Below are 17,499 nucleotides of genomic sequence, written 5' to 3' on the forward strand. Positions count from 1 at the left end.
GAGGTGATGGAGACAGATGGTGCTGAAGCTGGGGCAGAGGTTTGCCTGTCTCCACCAGGAAATTACTAAAAAGATAAAGCACCGTCAGTTTGCCATTATTCGGGGAGGGGTGGTGGAAGAAAGGATTAATTGCTCATCTCTCTTGTCTCCACCCATTGCCCAGGGATTTAACACATCTTATGGCTGTTACTGTGTGGCGTTGTGTCACTCTAATGTCCTGTGTTACCGCTGCTCTCACATACTCACAGAGCGGCCCCAAGCAAGGTGTCTGCAGGCTCCTCCGTATCCTAGATGCACAGCGTCTCCTGAATATGCACTAAAATATCCTTCATTGCAACCGGTTTTCTTTTTTCACTTTCAGTTAGTTCTCCTTCATCACCCTTATTCTTCTGTCTGTATTAAAGCTTAGGCGCCCGCTATACGAAAAACATTTCAGAACCTTTCTGTTAGATTGAAAGCGGTATTCCCATTTATCCACCAGTTGGACCCGCATCTCCAGAATGGGGTCATCTGACCCTTGTCCCTGCTGGTGTGTTGGGCACCGCATCCAAGCTTGAAATAAATGGAGAGGTGGCTGCACATATATATTTTAAAGTGCTTTACATTCTAGCGTGGTGTACATATATATAAAAAACAAACATAAGACAAAAAGAAGCATGTGCAATAAATGTGAATAAAATGAGTGACAGTCTGGTGAAGAGAGAAAGGGTCCTGCTCCCGAGAGCTTACATTCTACTAGAGGAGGAGACAGTACGGGAGGCATGTAAGACACTCTTTCCAATCACTGCTATGCAAAAGTACAGAAACAGCTGAGACTGCTAACTTGGCTGATACTGTAACCCCAATAGAACAGCAAGGCCGCTTCACATTCCTCCTTCATCTGGATCTGGTGGCATATTATGGCATAAATGTTTAAAGGGCTGTCTCACTTCAGCAAATAGCATTTCTCATCCGTATAATTGGGGGACACAGGCTTGACCATGGGTATAGCTGTTTCCGCTAGGAGGCAGACACTAAGCACAAAAAAAGTGTAAGCTCCTCCCCTTCAGCTATATCCTTCCTACAGGGACTAAGCTAAATCAGTTTTAGCTTAGTGTCTGTAGGAGGCAGACCTCCCTGTGTTGCTGATCTGTTGTTTTTTGTTGTTTTTAGTTTTTTGTTGTGGGAAGTTTCAGGCAGTAGTTTAAAACTGCCTGCATTCCCACCCAGGAGACGGGAGACCAGGGGGTCCCCCAAGCCCCCTGCTCCTTCCCGTTCTCTAGAAGCAAAGGAGGACCAGGGGTTCTGGTAAAAACCTCTGTATCCCGCCAGCGTTCGAATCACCACGGCCGCACACCGCAAGTCCCCTCTGGTGGTGATCTGGCTGGAGCCAGGGGGGCAGAAAACGCCAGACAAGGTGAGTATATAAAAAAAATAACAAAAACAAAAAAAGAGAAGAGGATTAAACCCATAAGTGTTTCCCCCCTCCTGGCGCGCTCCCTGTCCAGTGTGGTACAGGAAGTCTCCAATACCAACAAAGCCATTGTGGAGATATTGGGGCATTTGTCTGCAAGGCAGTCCTCTGACCGGTCCGATTCTGGGGATCCGAGGACTCATGCCCAGAGCGGCCGTCCCACAAAACGGGCCATAACATCCTTCCCCAAAAGGGTGTCTGTGTCTCCCGTTTCCTCGGCCTCTACTCCTCCTACTAGAAAGTCTCACTTCGACGTGTTCTTAGTGGAAGAGGCATGTTCTGAGGAGAGAGGGTCAGATGAGGGTGTTGTCTCGCCGGAGGGTCAGTCGTTCAAACTGTCATCCATGGTGGACAATCTTATTTTGGCGGTTATTGAGACGTTGCAGGTTGAGGACCCTGCATCTTCATCTGCCAGCTTGGGTTTTTCCTTTAGAACATCCCGTCGCTCGCACAAGTGTTTCCCCAACCACCAGGAGTTTGATTCCTCTCTTGCCAAGGAGTGGAATTTTCCTGATAGACGTTTTGTTTTGCCAAAACGCTTGAACGTCCTTTATCAATTTCCAGAGGATTTGACTAAGAAATGGTCGTCCTCACCTATAGTGGACCCACTACTAAGCATACTACCTTGCCAATGGCAGATGGGGCTTCTTTCTCTGACATCAGGGATAAGAAACTGGAAGCGTTTGCAAAGTCTTCCTTTGAGGCAGTGGGTGTCTTTCCTGCAGTCGGGCATGGACTTGGGGCTGGCTCTCAGCTCCCTCAAAGGGCAAGTTTCAGCTCTCTCTCTCGGTTGCCTTTCCTGGTCCTTCACAAGGATAAGGTAGTCCTCTGACCTGTTCAGGCCTTCCTTCCGAAGGTGGAATGAGGAGATTATCCTTCCTTCATTTTGTCTGGACCCGGCTCATCCTCGGGAGAGATCGCTCCACAAGCTGAATTTGCTACGGGCCGTTCGAGTCCATCTGTCACAGACTCGGAAGGGCTGAGACGAGGACTGGCAGTGTCGAAGACTTCCATTTCCCGATGGATTCGTTTAGCCATTGTGGAAGCGTAGCGTGTTACTGAACTGGGCCCCACCCTTCCGGGTGACTGCTCATTCGGCTCGGGCAGTGGGGGCCTCTTTGGCGGCGCATCACGGGGCTTCGGTCCTTCAGGTATGCAAGGTGGCAACCTGGTCGTCTTTGCACACCTTTTCCAAGTTTTATAGGGTGCACACCTTCACGTCGGCTGACGCATCTCTGGGGTGTAGAGTTTTGCAGACGGCAGTTCTCTGATTGGCAGGCCTGTGTCCCCCAATGATACGGATGAGAAAAATAGTTTTTTGTACTTACCGTAAAATCTGTTTCTCTTCCGTTCGTTGGGGGACACAGCTCCCACCCAATCTTTGTTTATGGGCCTCTTTGGACCTGTGTGGTGCTGGATTTGTACATTCTTTGGTTTTCCTGTTTTGTCTTGCTCCTCCTACTACTTTTGCACTAACTGATTTAGCTTAGTCCCTGTAGAAAGGGTATAGCTGAAGGGGAGGAGCTTACACTTTTTTGTGCTTAGTGTCTGCCTCCTAGCGGCAACAGCTACACCCTGGTCAAGCCTGTGTCCCCCAATGAACGGAAGAGAAACAGATTTTATCATGTAGAGAAAGTTAATACAAGGCACTTACTAATGTTTTGTGATTGTCCATATTGCCTCCTTTGCTGGCTGGATTCATTTTTCCTTCACATTATACACTGCTCGTTTCCCGGGATTGCGGCCACCGCTGCAGGGCAGATATGAGGTGACTGGGATGGCAGCTGCTGCACATACGTGCCTATGTGCGCTCCCATGGTGCCAATCGCCATAGAGGCCGGTGCTTTTTCCTAAAGTGTTCAGGCATGGCCACTGCTGCTGGATTACAGGGTGGTCATAACCCTAGGACAGTCTATGGGCAGTGTATAATCTGATGGGAAAATTAATCCAGCCAGCAAAGGAGGCAATATGGACAATCACAATACAGTAGAAAGTGCCTTGTATTAACTTTCTCTACATGATAAATGCCATTTGCTGAAGTGAGACAACGCCTTTAAGGTACGAATGTCCCTTTAATGTAGTGGAACCGCTATGGACACTACGATTTATGATTTTTTTTTTGGCCCCATGATCAGCAAACAGTTTAACTTTCATAGGAACCATTAAAATCTCTGAATTTACCTTTCCCTCTTATCCCTATGTCTTTCCCATTGCACCTGGTCCCAGTTTTCCTCACCCATCATTGTCCTCTTCACCATGACCCATTATTTTGCTTTATAAAACTCTTTCTGTATTGCAGGGCTGCATTTGTTTCCTTTCTTTTTTTTTTTTTTGCTGTTTTTTGTTCTGTAAATATTGTGTGACGTTAATAATGGCAATATGATTAATAACATTAGTTGCTTAACTAATACTCTGCAGGTTTAAAGGGGTTGTCCGAGATTATTACAGATTTATCCCATGCCCCCAAGTGCTTTAAAATAAAAACTGATCATATGTGCACCTTTTTATCGGGCACCACTCTCTGTGCTGCCAGTCCGGCCCTCACACTAGGGGTCTCACTACCACCTAAATTGCAGTCCACTTCCTATTGTCCCCTGCCTATTGAGAGACTCAGAAGATGGTTCACAGGAAATGTGAGCTAGCTGAGATACTGAGCCTAATAAAACAACTGCTTCCACTCAGATTTTGAAGATTATATGAGCCTCTTGTGTGTCTGTAAGTTTGAATTCCTTCTCTTTACCTTTTCTGTGAGCTGCAGAGCTGAAAACAAACATAGCAGAAAGTAAGGGAAAGGACGTCACAGCAGTACAGTGTTGGTAGACTTTACATAAGTGATACACCCCTTGCTTCCCAGTGAAATGCATCTAGTTGTGCAGCTGAAACAGCACAGCTTTTTATGCAAACCTTTTTTTGAAAACTCAGGTATGCTTTAAGCCAAATTGTGATAAAACACTAATTCTTGCTACATCCACAATCTTTATGCTGGATTTAGACTGCCTGACCTGGCAGGCAATTATCTGGAAGAAACTGTTCCTTCCTGAGAACTGGCCACGCGTTATTGGAGGAAGAGCTGCATTTACATGCAGCGATCACCTCCACTGCATGGGGATGAGTGATGTGTATTGCAATCTCTCATCCTCATACAGATTCATTGTCTCTGGGCAGCAGATCCCTGTTCACACAGCACAATCTGCTGCCCAGAAATAATGATTTAATGTGCTGCATCAAATATTATTTCATCCAGGTGATTGGCAGCACATTTACACGGGTCGAGTATTATCGGGAAGAGCATTCCTAGTAATAGTCGTTCCCGATTATCAGCCCGAAAATTGGGCTGTGGAAATCCAGCTTTATGCTTGGTTACAGAGCTGCATTCTGATGTTCTGGTAATACTACAGCTCAATCACCAGACTACAGTACGTGGCAGACAAGGCCCTTTCCCAAATTCCCTAAAATTGTGCCAACATTTGCCAACCAATAGATTTAGTAAAGTTAGCCAAGCGTTTCTACAGATGCACGAGATTTATCATCCTACATGTGCCACTGTGATAAATTTGGTGCATTTGCAGATTGTCTAGTCCTGTGATGGCTAACCTCCTGCACTCCACCTGTGGTAAAACTACAACTCCCAAGATGCACACTTGCTTGGCTGTTCTCAGAACTGCACAAAAATGAATGGAGCATGCTGGGAGTCGTAGTTTCACCACAGCTGGAGTGCCGGAGGTTAGCCATCACTGGTCTATCTAAATATGACCGTCTTAGTAGATCTGTCCCATTGTGTAGCATTTATCTTATTCCTTCCATACTTTTTCTTATGTTGGAATTTTCTCCATCCCATTGTGTGTTTGTTCTGCCCTCGCCTGATAACTGAGCTGTGCTGGAGGGGCCTGCAATGTTTCCTTGTGTGCAGTCTATGTGTTGTGTGCAGGATGAAGAAAGCATTTATTTCTATTAGTGATGGCTTGACAACTCAAACACGTTTGTACTGCTGTCTATAACAATTAACAAGTCCGATAGAAAAAAGTACAATGCCATTGGATCTGTCAGTTCCAGCCAGCAATGAATGAGGCGCAGGTCATATGATGGAACTTGTCCATGTCTAGTGTGGCAATGGTTATCGCATGGCGGCAAGATAGAATACTCATATAACCGTGTCCTCTAGTCTCCTGCCTTACGGGTTCCATCTGAGCTCCTTCAGATAGGAAATTAGGAGTCAAAAACTGTCTTGTTGCTGAATGTAAAAGGCTGCACTTGTGGTGTTGTGTCCATCACGTATTGTGTGTTCACCTTATGTCTGTGGGTTGGTGGTGGCCCATTTGTGCTGTGTACAGCGTGTAGAGCGAATGGCGGTATAAGACCTGACTAATCTGGAGTAGTGGGCCTTGTACAGTGCGATGAGTGAGCTACTTCATTAACCATGAATACATTGTCGTTATTTGCTCGTCACACATATCTCTTTTCATTTTAGATTCAACTAACAGTGATTCAGCCAAAGCAAAGGTAAGAAACCCAGCCAGAAGTATACAGCTACGTCCGAAAATGTAAGCTGGAGGGAATGCATCTGGTGATGGCCACTTGTCCGTGTGTATTCACATTAAAGAGGTGTTCATCACTGCCCACAAATATCACTGATCCACTTATGGGAAGCAGCAAATGAGGAAATGATCATGATATCAGGAAGGGCATTACAGGAAAAGTCCCATCAAAAAGTCAACCAGTGCCTTCTCCAGTTGTGAAGAACGCGGTGCTCCCCAGATTCTGTTATACTGTATGTATGGAAAGGCTACCAAAGTCTAAAATACATAGGGGGTCATTTATCAAACTGGTGAAAAATAGAACTGGCTTAGTGGCCCATAGCAACCAATCAGATTCCTCCTTTCATTTTGGACAGCTCCTTCGTCATTTTTACTTTACACCAATTTGATAAATGACCCCCAGAATGTCTTTGATTCCAAAAAGAATGGAGACAATGAAGTAATCACCATTATAGGTGTGCTAGGCAACCTTAAATCATCTCACCTTGCTTTTTCCTGTATTAACCAACCCAAACCTATGTACTGAATTCACGGTCTGTCCCTAGGATAGGCCATCAATATCAGTTTGGGGGTGGTCCGATTCCCTGCACTCTGCAGATCAGTTGATGGGAAGGAGCGGTGGTGCTCTAGCCTGGTATTGGAGCTCAGTACCATTCACTTCAATGGGACCAAGGTGCAATACCAGGCACTGCCATTACAAAACGAATGGAGCTGTGTCCTGTAAACAATGAAGAGGTCACGACACTTGCCCTTCAGTCAGCTTATAGGCAGGGGTGCCAGGATTGGATCCCCACTGTTATGATAATAAAGGGAATGTGTCATCAGAGAATGACACGTTTTTATGTTTAACATATTTTTAAATAATTTTTGGTGATGTTATTTTTAATTTTCCATTTCAGTATCTTTATTTAAACAAAAAACATAAAATCCTGCAGTTTTTGCACTGGCCATAAGCCTAATAATAGGCGCCACTTCTTGTCTGTACAGATCATTTTACTGCAATTATCTGCTTATCTGACATTCTAATCCTGCCTGTAATGATATCACCTCTGTATAGATAATTCAGGCCTTTCACAATAGATGATTGTCATAGCTTATCTATTCTTTCCTTGTACAATGACCTCTGCACAGGTCACAGAGCATGCCTAGAAACCTCTTCCATAGAAGTCAATGAGGTCCCCTCCTGACCATTGTGTCTATGGCCCATGGGGTTGCGTGAAGCAATTTTCTTAATGCTTTCTAAATTCTGTTGAAAAACAGCTCATGCAAGATGTAGTCCTGTAAGGCTACTTTCACACTTGTGTTGTTAATTCCGGTATTGAGATCCGGCAAAGGATCTCAATACCAGAATTAAACGGATCCGTTTTGATTTTGCACATCAGGACGCATCCATTCCTTTAGGATGCAATTGTGAGAAATTGAAACAGAAAAAAAAAACTGATCTGTCACTAAATACATTGGTATAGGCTCCTGGGAAAAAAAACGATCCGTTTGACTTACGGTACATTATTTTCAGTGACGGACCCTTTTTTTTCGAGTTTTTAAGACTGGACAGAGAACCACAGCTTGTCGAGATTTTGTGTCCGGTCACAAAACGAAATACTGACAGAACGGAAGACATCCTGAACGGATCTCTTTCCATTCAGAATGCAGAGAACTAAACGGAAACGTTTTTTTTTTTTACCAGTGTCGAGATCCTCTGCTGAATCTCAATACCGGAAAACTACAACGCAATTGTGAAAGTAGCCTAAGCTTTAACATTGTAGTTTTCTGTAAGTTCTGACCTGTCCCAAAGATGTAGAAGAAAGGGACCACTGGCACTCCTGAGCACTGTGTTCTTAGGGCTTTTATATGTAGACTATAACATGTACATTCACAATCAATAAGGATAAAATGTTATACTTTTTTTTTTTCTTAAAGGCATCTCGGAAGGAGCTATATGCCCGCGATATCCTGTCCATTCCCTTTATTTCAGCAGTGAACCGTAAGCGCAGGAAACGAAGAGATGAGAAGCGCTTTGGGAGCAGCACGGAGGAGGACGACTCTGAGCAGGAGGTAGCACGGATGGGGCAACCTGAACAGGAGGTGGAGATCATAGAAAAGCAAGAAAAAACTGAAGAACCCCAAAATCCAGTGTGTTCAAAGACCCAAGATCGGAAATTATTAGATGGAGGGGACATTGAAGCAGAGACTAAAAGCTCTGCAAGTAGGTGGTCAGCTCCTGTAGAGGAAAGGATCCCTGCAGATGCCCGTTCAATTGTGTCAGGATACTCCACTCTCTCGACATTGTGCTCAGAGCCAGCCTCCAGTGTTCGTGGAGGTGATGAGGCTGATGATGAGCGCAGTGAATTCAGCCACATGGAAACAGACACAGAGGCAGGCGGAGGAAGAGAAACAGAACGTCCGCGCTCACAAGACTCTTTCACTTCTCAAAGGCTCATTCCTGGAGATACACTAGCTCGAAAGAAATTTGGCAAGAGTAAACTTGAAGGATCCGAGGATTCAGTACCCTCACACTCTCGTACCCCTCAGCGCATTAGACCGGCAGCGGCAGATGATCTTTGCATGGCAGCAATGCGCAAGCCTGGATCCCCAGAAACTCGACGTAGGAAAAGCGCTTGGCGGCGGCACACAGTTGTGCTCCCCGGGCAGCTTACTGACCTTAATTTCAATGACTGGAAGGAGCCAGTTCTTGGGGCAACATCAGCTTCTGAACCCAGTGCCCGATTAAGTGGCGGTGCCTGGGTAGAGGGAAGGGACTCAGGACTGAGTAGTTTGGAATCTCAGAAAGCCAAAACCCCAGCAGTTCAAGAACCTGTAGCCAGCAAAGGGTCCAAATCCCAGAATCCTCCTCTTCCTGGACTCCGCCATTATTTGTAACACCCTGCTGTCATGAATGCCATGTGATGGTTTTTCTTCATACATAGTCTATACCATAATGCCATAGACGCCATGGTTTCAGCTCCTTGGGAAAAAAAATGTTTTTTTTTACATTCTTTGTCTAATTTGGTTCTTGACTGGTGCCATCTTCTCCCACAGTTTCCACTACAGACCAGATACAGGAAGACATTTAGAGGGACCTAACAATGAGTCCTGGAAAGTATCCACAATGCCTCCCCCCAGAAATGTGAGCAACCACCGGCCGTTCATGAATGGTTACTGTGTTCTCTGTAATCCGTGAAGGGTGAACACAGGGAATCGTCACATTTCTACAAAGCAACCCATTGCAGACAGTCTGGAATGAGAGGATTATAGATAACTGTGCAAATAGTTTCTCAAATATAGATTCCAACTATGGTGCCTTATTCCATGTTTTACATATTTAACCATTTTCCTGCTTAGACTTCAAGCTGAAGGTGAACAAGGGCATGTGCAAAATGTATAGGTACATGCATATTGGTCTGTATATTATGTGAAGTACACTGTGAGCAGTATACATAGTGTAAAAAATGTGCAGTAAAATTTCATGATTCCAGCTCCTGGTGGACCAGTGTGCCATCCACTTTGCTATATGCTTTCATGGCCTCAGTCCATCTCCTTTGAGGAATGAAGGAGCCATTAAGAAATTTCTCCGTACATTGTCCTATAATTTGTGGTCCTCTGTATGCACACTGTACACTATTTGATGCACTGCCCTTTTGCAGGACAGCTTGTTGAAGTTAAATTTGGCGGCTGGATACCAGTAGACCTTAAGGTTACATGCACACACGGCAGGTTTGTTGCAGAAAGTTCTGTGACTGTCCATTCATCTGAATGAAGAAATCTATGAACATGCTACAGGAAGAAAAACAATTCAGATGCATGGAACTGATTTTCAGAGGCAGAAATTTCTGCAACTAATCCCATTTTGTGGTCATGAGGATGCAAAATGTAAAAGCAGGAAAATGCATCCATCTCCTTCCAAGAATGCCATCTATTGAGCTTTGCTGTACTATTCGCAGGAGGCAGGTGCAGGCGTGGAGGGGCCTGTAGTACCTACTAATGTTAGAGGATGAATGTGTAGTGATAAGTGTCTATCTGTATGTTTTCTTCAGTCTATACTTCTGGTTAAACTCATTTAGGGCAAAATTTACACGCAAAAGTTGCTGCAAGCGTTTCTCTGACTGTTCTGTTTATGGGGCTTTCAGAAATGTATGTGCTTGCTAAAGAAACAGCCCCATTCAGATGCATGGAACTGATTGCAAGAAATCTGCTGCGTTTAATTACACCTTTTATACAGAAAATCCTGTTCCCTGCTATAATTAGTCTGCTTGTACGCTGTGCACCAGTGTGCCTCTATTGTGTTTTATGACTGAAGACTTAAAGGGGTTGTCCGAGTTATAAAAAAATTATATATCACTGTAAATCTGATGGGCAGCAATATATAACTGAGCTAAGCAAGTTTTAGGCAAAAAAATATATATTTCCTCAGGGGCGGACTGGGAACTTAAAGTGCTCCTGGAAAAAAATACTAAAAGTGGCCCTGTTTTGTAGTTGGGTCCAAATTGCTGGAAGGCAGGGCCAACACAATTAGACGGGGTCAGCAATACCATATTGTGGCACATTATACCACCCCAACAGAGCCAAATACCACAGTCCATCACAAAATACTGCCACCAACAGCACAAAATACATCCCCAAAAATATCCATTGGCCGGCCGTGAGGAGGGCTCAGGCGGCCCCCTGGGTATCGATCCCTCCCAGGAAATTTCCCTGTAAGGTCTATGGCCAATCCGCCCCTGTATTTCCACATTTCCCTGGTTCTCTTCTGGCCCCTTGTTTATCTGCAATAACAACAATCTCTTTCCCTCCCCCTGTTCTGCAAAGGGAAGTGAATACAAGTGCTGCCCTGAGTGACATGTCTGCCTTCTGGGAGACTCAGCAGCGTGTTGTAAGTGTAGGACTACAAGTCCCAGCTGTACAATGCCACTGCTGATACACACAGGATCTTCTCCCTACCTGTTCTTGTGCAATGCTCTGCATAACTCCTCTGTCAGCTTCTGTGCCCAGCATTTGTCTCCTCAATGCCTGCAGCTACTCAGTAAAGCCTTCAGCCCTGAGTCTGTGCTACTGAAGGCAGTGCAGGGGGCGTGGCCAGCACAGTGACTTCTGATGTACAGACACATATCCGCTCTCTCAGGCTTGTGCACCAAACATCAACAGAGCAGGGTGAGAGGCTGACATCACAGGTCATGTGACCCTCAGTGAAAATCTGAGAAAGGAGCAACTACAGATGCAGTAAGTGCATGGTAAAGCCTTTACATTTGATTATTTAGAAACATACAAAGAACCAAAAAATAACTCGGACAACTCCTTTAAGTAGTCATGATTGATCATCAGGGTGAGTTATCAATATCTGATTGTTGGGGGTCTGACTCTTAGCACCCCCGCCGAGCCGCTGTTTGAAGGTCCTGCAGCGCTCTAGCCAACACTGGGGCTTCTTCATAGTATACCAAGCAGACCACTGCGCATTATATAGCGGCTGTGCTTGGTATTCACATGCATGGGACTGAGCTGCACAAAGGCCATGTGACTGATGGACATGACCGAGAAAGATGCCCCAGCTCTCACCCAAGAGCCATAGTCCCTTTAAACGGCTGATCGACAGAGGTGCTTAGAGTTGCGCTCCCACTAATCTGATAATGGCACAGTAATGACATAACCTGAGGATAGTTCATCTGTATTTCAGTCCCGGAATGACTTGCCCAAACGATAGCCAATCAGCACTTTTTTAACTTTTATTTTCACTTTGCAAATATTGGGAGGGTTTTGAACAAATGATCGTTCTCACGATAGTTTATCCAAACCTGTTTATGTGGGGCGATGTGATGCCAACAATTATTTTTATGTGTGTATTAAAGATGCGATTAATGACAAATGGGCATTTGCTAAGTTGTCATTTGATTGCCGGGCATGTTTACATGGGGCAATGATTGGGCATCAATAAACAGTTACTGGAATACCCACCAGCCCCATTGACTATAATGGGGTTCAGCAGAGATCCAGCCCCTACCTGGCAACTACGGGTTTTGTCTGTCTGAATCCTGAAATATTTTGCAGGTAGCAGACAAATCTCCGCCAGACCCCATTATAGTTAATGGGGCCAGTGGGCATTCCGGTAACATCCGGCAACGCCGGATCCAAAGAGCTCTGGCAGGAACTATGAAAGGAAGTGTAAAAGAAACCTAAAGTAGTCATTTCAAGTGCTTGAGCTGTGCAATGTGTTGCAGAATACTTGCAGTCATTGAGGCATCTATTATCTCTCCCGTACGCCGTGGGCCTAAAGGGCTTTTCAGGTTTAAATAAAAATCCTATGCTATGTCAGGGTGTTCTGAGTTATTATATGGAGGTCACCAGTTTAGGATCATTCAGATGGGCCTCAGCTTGTCCAGGCATTACCAATTTCAATGTGAACTGTGTAACGCTTCATTTCGTCTGTGGTGCCGTCATAAAAATAGGACACTTGCAGACGAGTTCCTACATAAGCTGGCCATGCACGTTCTGTAGCCGTCGGTGGAACGTCGTTCAGCCCACAGCTGTCTCTCCTATCTCATACATACATGTTCTGAGCTTGTATGTGCTGTCAATAGGGAGCGAGGAGAGAGCTGCTGCCAGACACCTCTGCTGACAGCTTATCTCAAGGGAGAACAAAGGGTAGAGGGAAAGTGCTGTTCTATGTTCCCTGGAAGTAAGGGACATAGCATTTCATTTACTTACAGGTACCATTTAACTGTTCTTGGGATAATAGCCTTCAATAATGGAGCCTGTGTAATGATGGGCTGCCCCTCCATAGCCGATACGTTGTCTAAATCTCCTGATGGGGAGAGGGGACGGCAGTATTTCCAAGGCCATTGTAAGTAATTGTGTAGCAAAGACTGTTTGCCTTGGAGATAAATGTATCCATTCTTCCAAGTCTGCCTCCGCCATTAAGTTGTCCCATTAAGACAACTAATCCCGTAACCTCAGGAATAGGGGATAAAGTGTCTGATCAGCGGGAGGTCTGACTGCTGGGGCACCCACTGATCATGAGAACGCAGGCCTGTTCTCATTATTGGCAGGGGCCCTAGCGGTCAGACCCCCGCTGATCAGACACTTATCCCCCTATCCTGTGGGTAGGGGATAAATTGTCTTAATGTGACAATATCTTTAAGGGCTTATTCATTCATCTGTTTTTCTCTTCCTTGTGCTGTCCGCTAGTCACACATCTTTTTTTTTATTTTAATATCGACAGACTGGTGTGCTCATTCCGAGATGCTCTGTGCATGTCCTATTCTGACCTGTTTATGTAGAACAGACTCACCATTTTATTTCTTTGGGTATAAGAATAAAATGAAGTGCACATGGAAGCCACCCGTGTGCTATTCATTTTTCACGGATGCTGTGTCTCCGCACATGAGTGGTAGACGCACATGCCATGGTGCAGATAGACCCCTGTCCGTCTCAGCGTTAGAAAGATGATTTACTGTTAGAACCAAGTGCCATTATCAAACAAATTTACCTCATTCTAACAAAAGCTTTTGTTACCTCAGCCTGGTACAGGCAGAATTATCTGCTCCATTCTATAATTTACACCAGGTCTGCAGTCTGTGGTACTACGGCTCCCAGCATGTTGTAAGAGCCACTGGTTGCAGATCACTGTTGTGAAGGAGCTACATCTTACAAGTCTACTCTTCATACCATTGTAGCTTAGGAAGGCAGGAGGACAAGGGTTGTCCTGAGACAACTTGTGCTTTGTAGCCCCCTTGCATTGAATAAGGGCATCCATATTTTGGCACACCAAGGTCAAATGTACATAACTGAATAAAACATGAGAGAAGCAACCTAGGCGCGGACGTATCAGAATTGTTCTAGATATAACATTTTTTAGTGTCCCTTTTAATATTTTTTTGTACTAGCTAGATGGACTGGAGAAACCTCGACTGGTATTGATGGCATCGGGAGCGGTTACAGAGCTACGTACAGACTTTTTGTCATTCACAGCTCCAGTCCATAGACTTTTATATTGAATTTATACAAAATATCTGAGGAAGGGTATGTGATGAAAAGTTGGAACCCTCAAGTCTGCTTTGCCCCAGCCTTTGGGTTGTAGATTGCAGTTTACTTGTGATGAAATGGTTGTAGGTCAGAGCAAGGTGATGGCTGTTGTGGAATAGTTAGTGGTGATGTGTATGAATTATAGGATTAAACCTGGCTTATCCTTCTAACCTGGGATTAATAAAACACCCGATCCACCAGAGCCCTGGGCACATGGGGAAGGTTTGTCAATCTTCTATGCCAGTTTTCTAGCATAGTTGCAAGAAAAAAAACGAGAGGGTGGGCCTCCATGGTCTGACGTATTTAACATGTGCCAGGAAACTTGTGCAATTTACACTTCAAATCTACTCCAGCTCCTGGCTGGGTTAGATTTCAGGTCTGGCACGACATGCAGCACAATTAAGAGTGTGTGCCTCTTAATAATTGTGGTTCATCTCATAGCAGCGCAACATGGATTAATAAATAATCTCCCCCATAAAGTTTTCACATTTGAAGTAAGCGCTGGAGGTGAATACATCCTAGTTTACATTGGCAAGTTCTTTCCTATTTTAACAATGTTCTAACGAACCCTTAGGAGAGCGATTTCCTAGAAAGCCGTTCCATGTGCAGGCACTGTATAGTGATGGGTGACGGGTAAAGTACTAGATAAGCAGTGGTTGCATGCTGGGAACCGCAGGTTGCAAACCACTGAAGTTTAGGCTGAAAGCTAAGGTGTAATAAGAAGGTGTAAGATTGGACAGTGCATAGTTCTGTGTATATGAATAACATGCCCCTCTCCCCCGTACATGCCAAAGACGAGTCACAAGCAAGGTAACGGTATAGTGTCATCCATAGGGGCACCGCACTCCTTCTTGGCTTTACCTCTTGCATCTTACCTACAAAGCATGGCTCTCCTGCACCCCTCCAGCTAGTTCACTGCCCTGAAATAAAGGATCTTCTCTTGCAGAATCTAGGCAATATCTTTTCGACTGTTACCCCTTGATGTGTACTAAGTATAAATGCTGCCTCTGTCCTGGGACCCCCTCACCGCTGTTTGCTCCATTTCTATTGCCTGTACTCTGCACCGCCTATGCCTTTCTTGTACCCACTCCAGATGCCTGATCACCTGCCCCACCAGTTTCACATAAAGCCTGTGCTGTCATGTCTGATACAGGCTCTACCTGTGTCGTCAGCTTCTGCTCTATAACTGTGTACATACACCTTGCCAACCTCTTCCCAGTAGTAGTGTCTGCCCCCCCCCCCCAATGCTTTATTACTCACTCTTTTTTTATTATCTCTATTGACCTCAGATCCTAGCCCACCCCTTCCACGACCCTGTAAATATATATATATATATTTATATATATTGACCTGGTGCTGCTAACAAACTGTTTATAACGTGTCGCTGCGATGTATATTGCTATTACTGAGTCACGCAACGGTAGGTCGTTCATCAGCAGAGATGTCACTGGCAACAGAAGGGTTAAAACGCGTCGGCTCAAGCTGTGTATGTGTGGCGGCCTTAAGGAGGTGCACAGGGTTAACGCTGCAAGCCTTCTCGGCCCAGAATTCGTAGTAAAAGTGTTTTGTATAAAACTGCTGCCATTCCAGACTAGTATTGTGACTAATGTATAAGCCTGTTCTGCATATAATGTAAAGTATTACTTCATGCTGTTCTGTAAATATGGTCTCTAAATGTGTAACATATAATATAAAATGTATAAGAATTTTTAATGTTTGTTTTCTCCAGCTTTTTTTCTTTCTTTTAATTTTTTTATTTTTAATGGAGATACTGCTGAATAAAGCTTCTTGCATGTTTTACTGACCCAATATTCTGCTGCATTACACAGATTACCCCTCCTTTGTATACAGGGCCTGGTACATGGGACGATTATCGCCTGAAAAGATTGTACGTTCTCAATCCCACTGATCAGCCGACAAGTCCCATGTAATCCATGTAAAAAAGGGATGTTCTGCCAAGAATAATGTAAAGGATCGATCCCATTGTTCCCGTTTTCTTAAGTCCTTAAGTGCTCTTTCACACAAGCGAGTTTTCCGTCTGGATGTGATGTGTGTAGCAAACACATAGTATCTGGACTGAATCCTGACCCATTAATTTCATCCTTGTATTCAGGAAAAATCGCAGCACGTTCTATATTTTGTGTTTTTCACGCAGCTCTGGCTCCAAAGAAGCGAATGGGGCTTATTCTTTAGTTTTTCTTCACACGTGAAAAAAGCATCCAATCCGGAAGGAAAAAACACACACTGAATGCAACTGATTGAACTTACTTGCAAAACTATCAATTTTCCTGAACAGATTATGGCACAATCTGTATCGCTCATGTGAAAGAGCCCTAGGGGTGCCTTCACACACAGCAGAATTTGAAAATCATTTCTACAAGCCCCGGATGAATGGAACTTATTTTTAGTCACAGAAATGTATGCAACAAAATCTGCCATGTGTGAAGGATAACCCTTCAACGTGCAGAGGTATAAGTGGATGGATACTCTAATGTGTGGGGGAGAAATCGGCCCCAACCTGCCCTACTGGAGCTGGACAGCCATCCTAGGGAATGACCCCCACTAGTTAGAGATATGGTCAGGAAACCCTGACTAATTGTCAATCAGGTGAAAATCAGTGGGGAACCCTAATGCCCCCAGAGCATGTCAGGAAGGTCTAAAATTGTAGCTAGTGATAGTGTACTCTATCCATCCCAAGGTTACCCTTGGTTCATTGGATGTGGATATACTAGACCCTGGAGCCTTCTACACATTTGTCCCTACAACGTACTATTACACCCACTATACAACTGGCTCCATCAGCCACCAAGTCTGCCTCCAGTTAGGCATCCCACTTGTCTTCTACCATCTGTTTGCTAGGTCAGGGTTTCCTAGAGCCAGCTTCAAAGACAGTGGGATCGCTTTTATCAGGGCGGCTATTCTGCTTTAGGTAAGGAAAGACAGGGATAGCTTCCCTTTTCCAGTTCCCTGTCCAACTATCACACAGGTGTTACCATCCAGACCACATCCTGAGGGGGTATGGTTTCTTTAACCAATTTTAAAATTCCCATAATTAAGCACTACCCATTTTAAATGTCATTAATAAAGGTTATATTTTAGGGACGGTTATTCTTTTTTCCTGCAATTCTGTCAGAACAGCCTACCGGAGAGCTGTGCCGCCAATGTGAAAGTAGCCTAAGAAAGAATTCTACAAAACCAGATCATGAAAAAAATGAAACCTTTACTATAAGTTACATCGGAAAACAGAAGTAGTTTGTGGTGCACAGACAGTAGATGATGTGACAAATTTTAAATGGGCTCTCATGTATAATAGAGGCTCTACATGTGTTGTCAGCCTCTAATAAACGTTCTCCCGCAGGGTGCGAAACGTCAGTCGAAATGACTGCTCTGTAAATCGACATAGGGCATAAGAGAAGAAGCCCGTCCTGTTCTCTAAGGCTACTTTCACACTTGCGTTCAGAGCGGATCCGTCTGGTGTCTGCACAGATGGATCCGCTC

The 17,499-nt window shown here is 44.6% G+C and overlaps 1 protein-coding gene across 3 annotated transcripts in view; it reads left to right on the plus strand.

Moving 5' to 3' along the window:
• Nucleotides 1–10,404, plus strand: part of ARHGAP23 (Rho GTPase activating protein 23) — an 82,376-nt gene extending 71,972 nt beyond the window's left edge. For all 3 annotated transcript variants that reach the window (XM_044297585.1, XM_044297583.1, XM_044297582.1), the window contains exons 23-24: nt 5,922–5,953; nt 7,909–10,404. In XM_044297585.1, coding sequence (XP_044153520.1) covers nt 5,922–5,953; nt 7,909–8,868 — 992 coding nt within the window. In that variant the 3' untranslated portion in view covers nt 8,869–10,404. The remainder of the gene's footprint in view (nt 1–5,921; nt 5,954–7,908) is intronic.
• Nucleotides 10,405–17,499: the final 7,095 nt, after the last annotated feature.

The sequence above is a fragment of the Bufo gargarizans genome, chromosome 6, assembly GCF_014858855.1.
Source record: "Bufo gargarizans isolate SCDJY-AF-19 chromosome 6, ASM1485885v1, whole genome shotgun sequence".
Taxonomy (NCBI): Eukaryota; Metazoa; Chordata; class Amphibia; order Anura; family Bufonidae; genus Bufo; species Bufo gargarizans.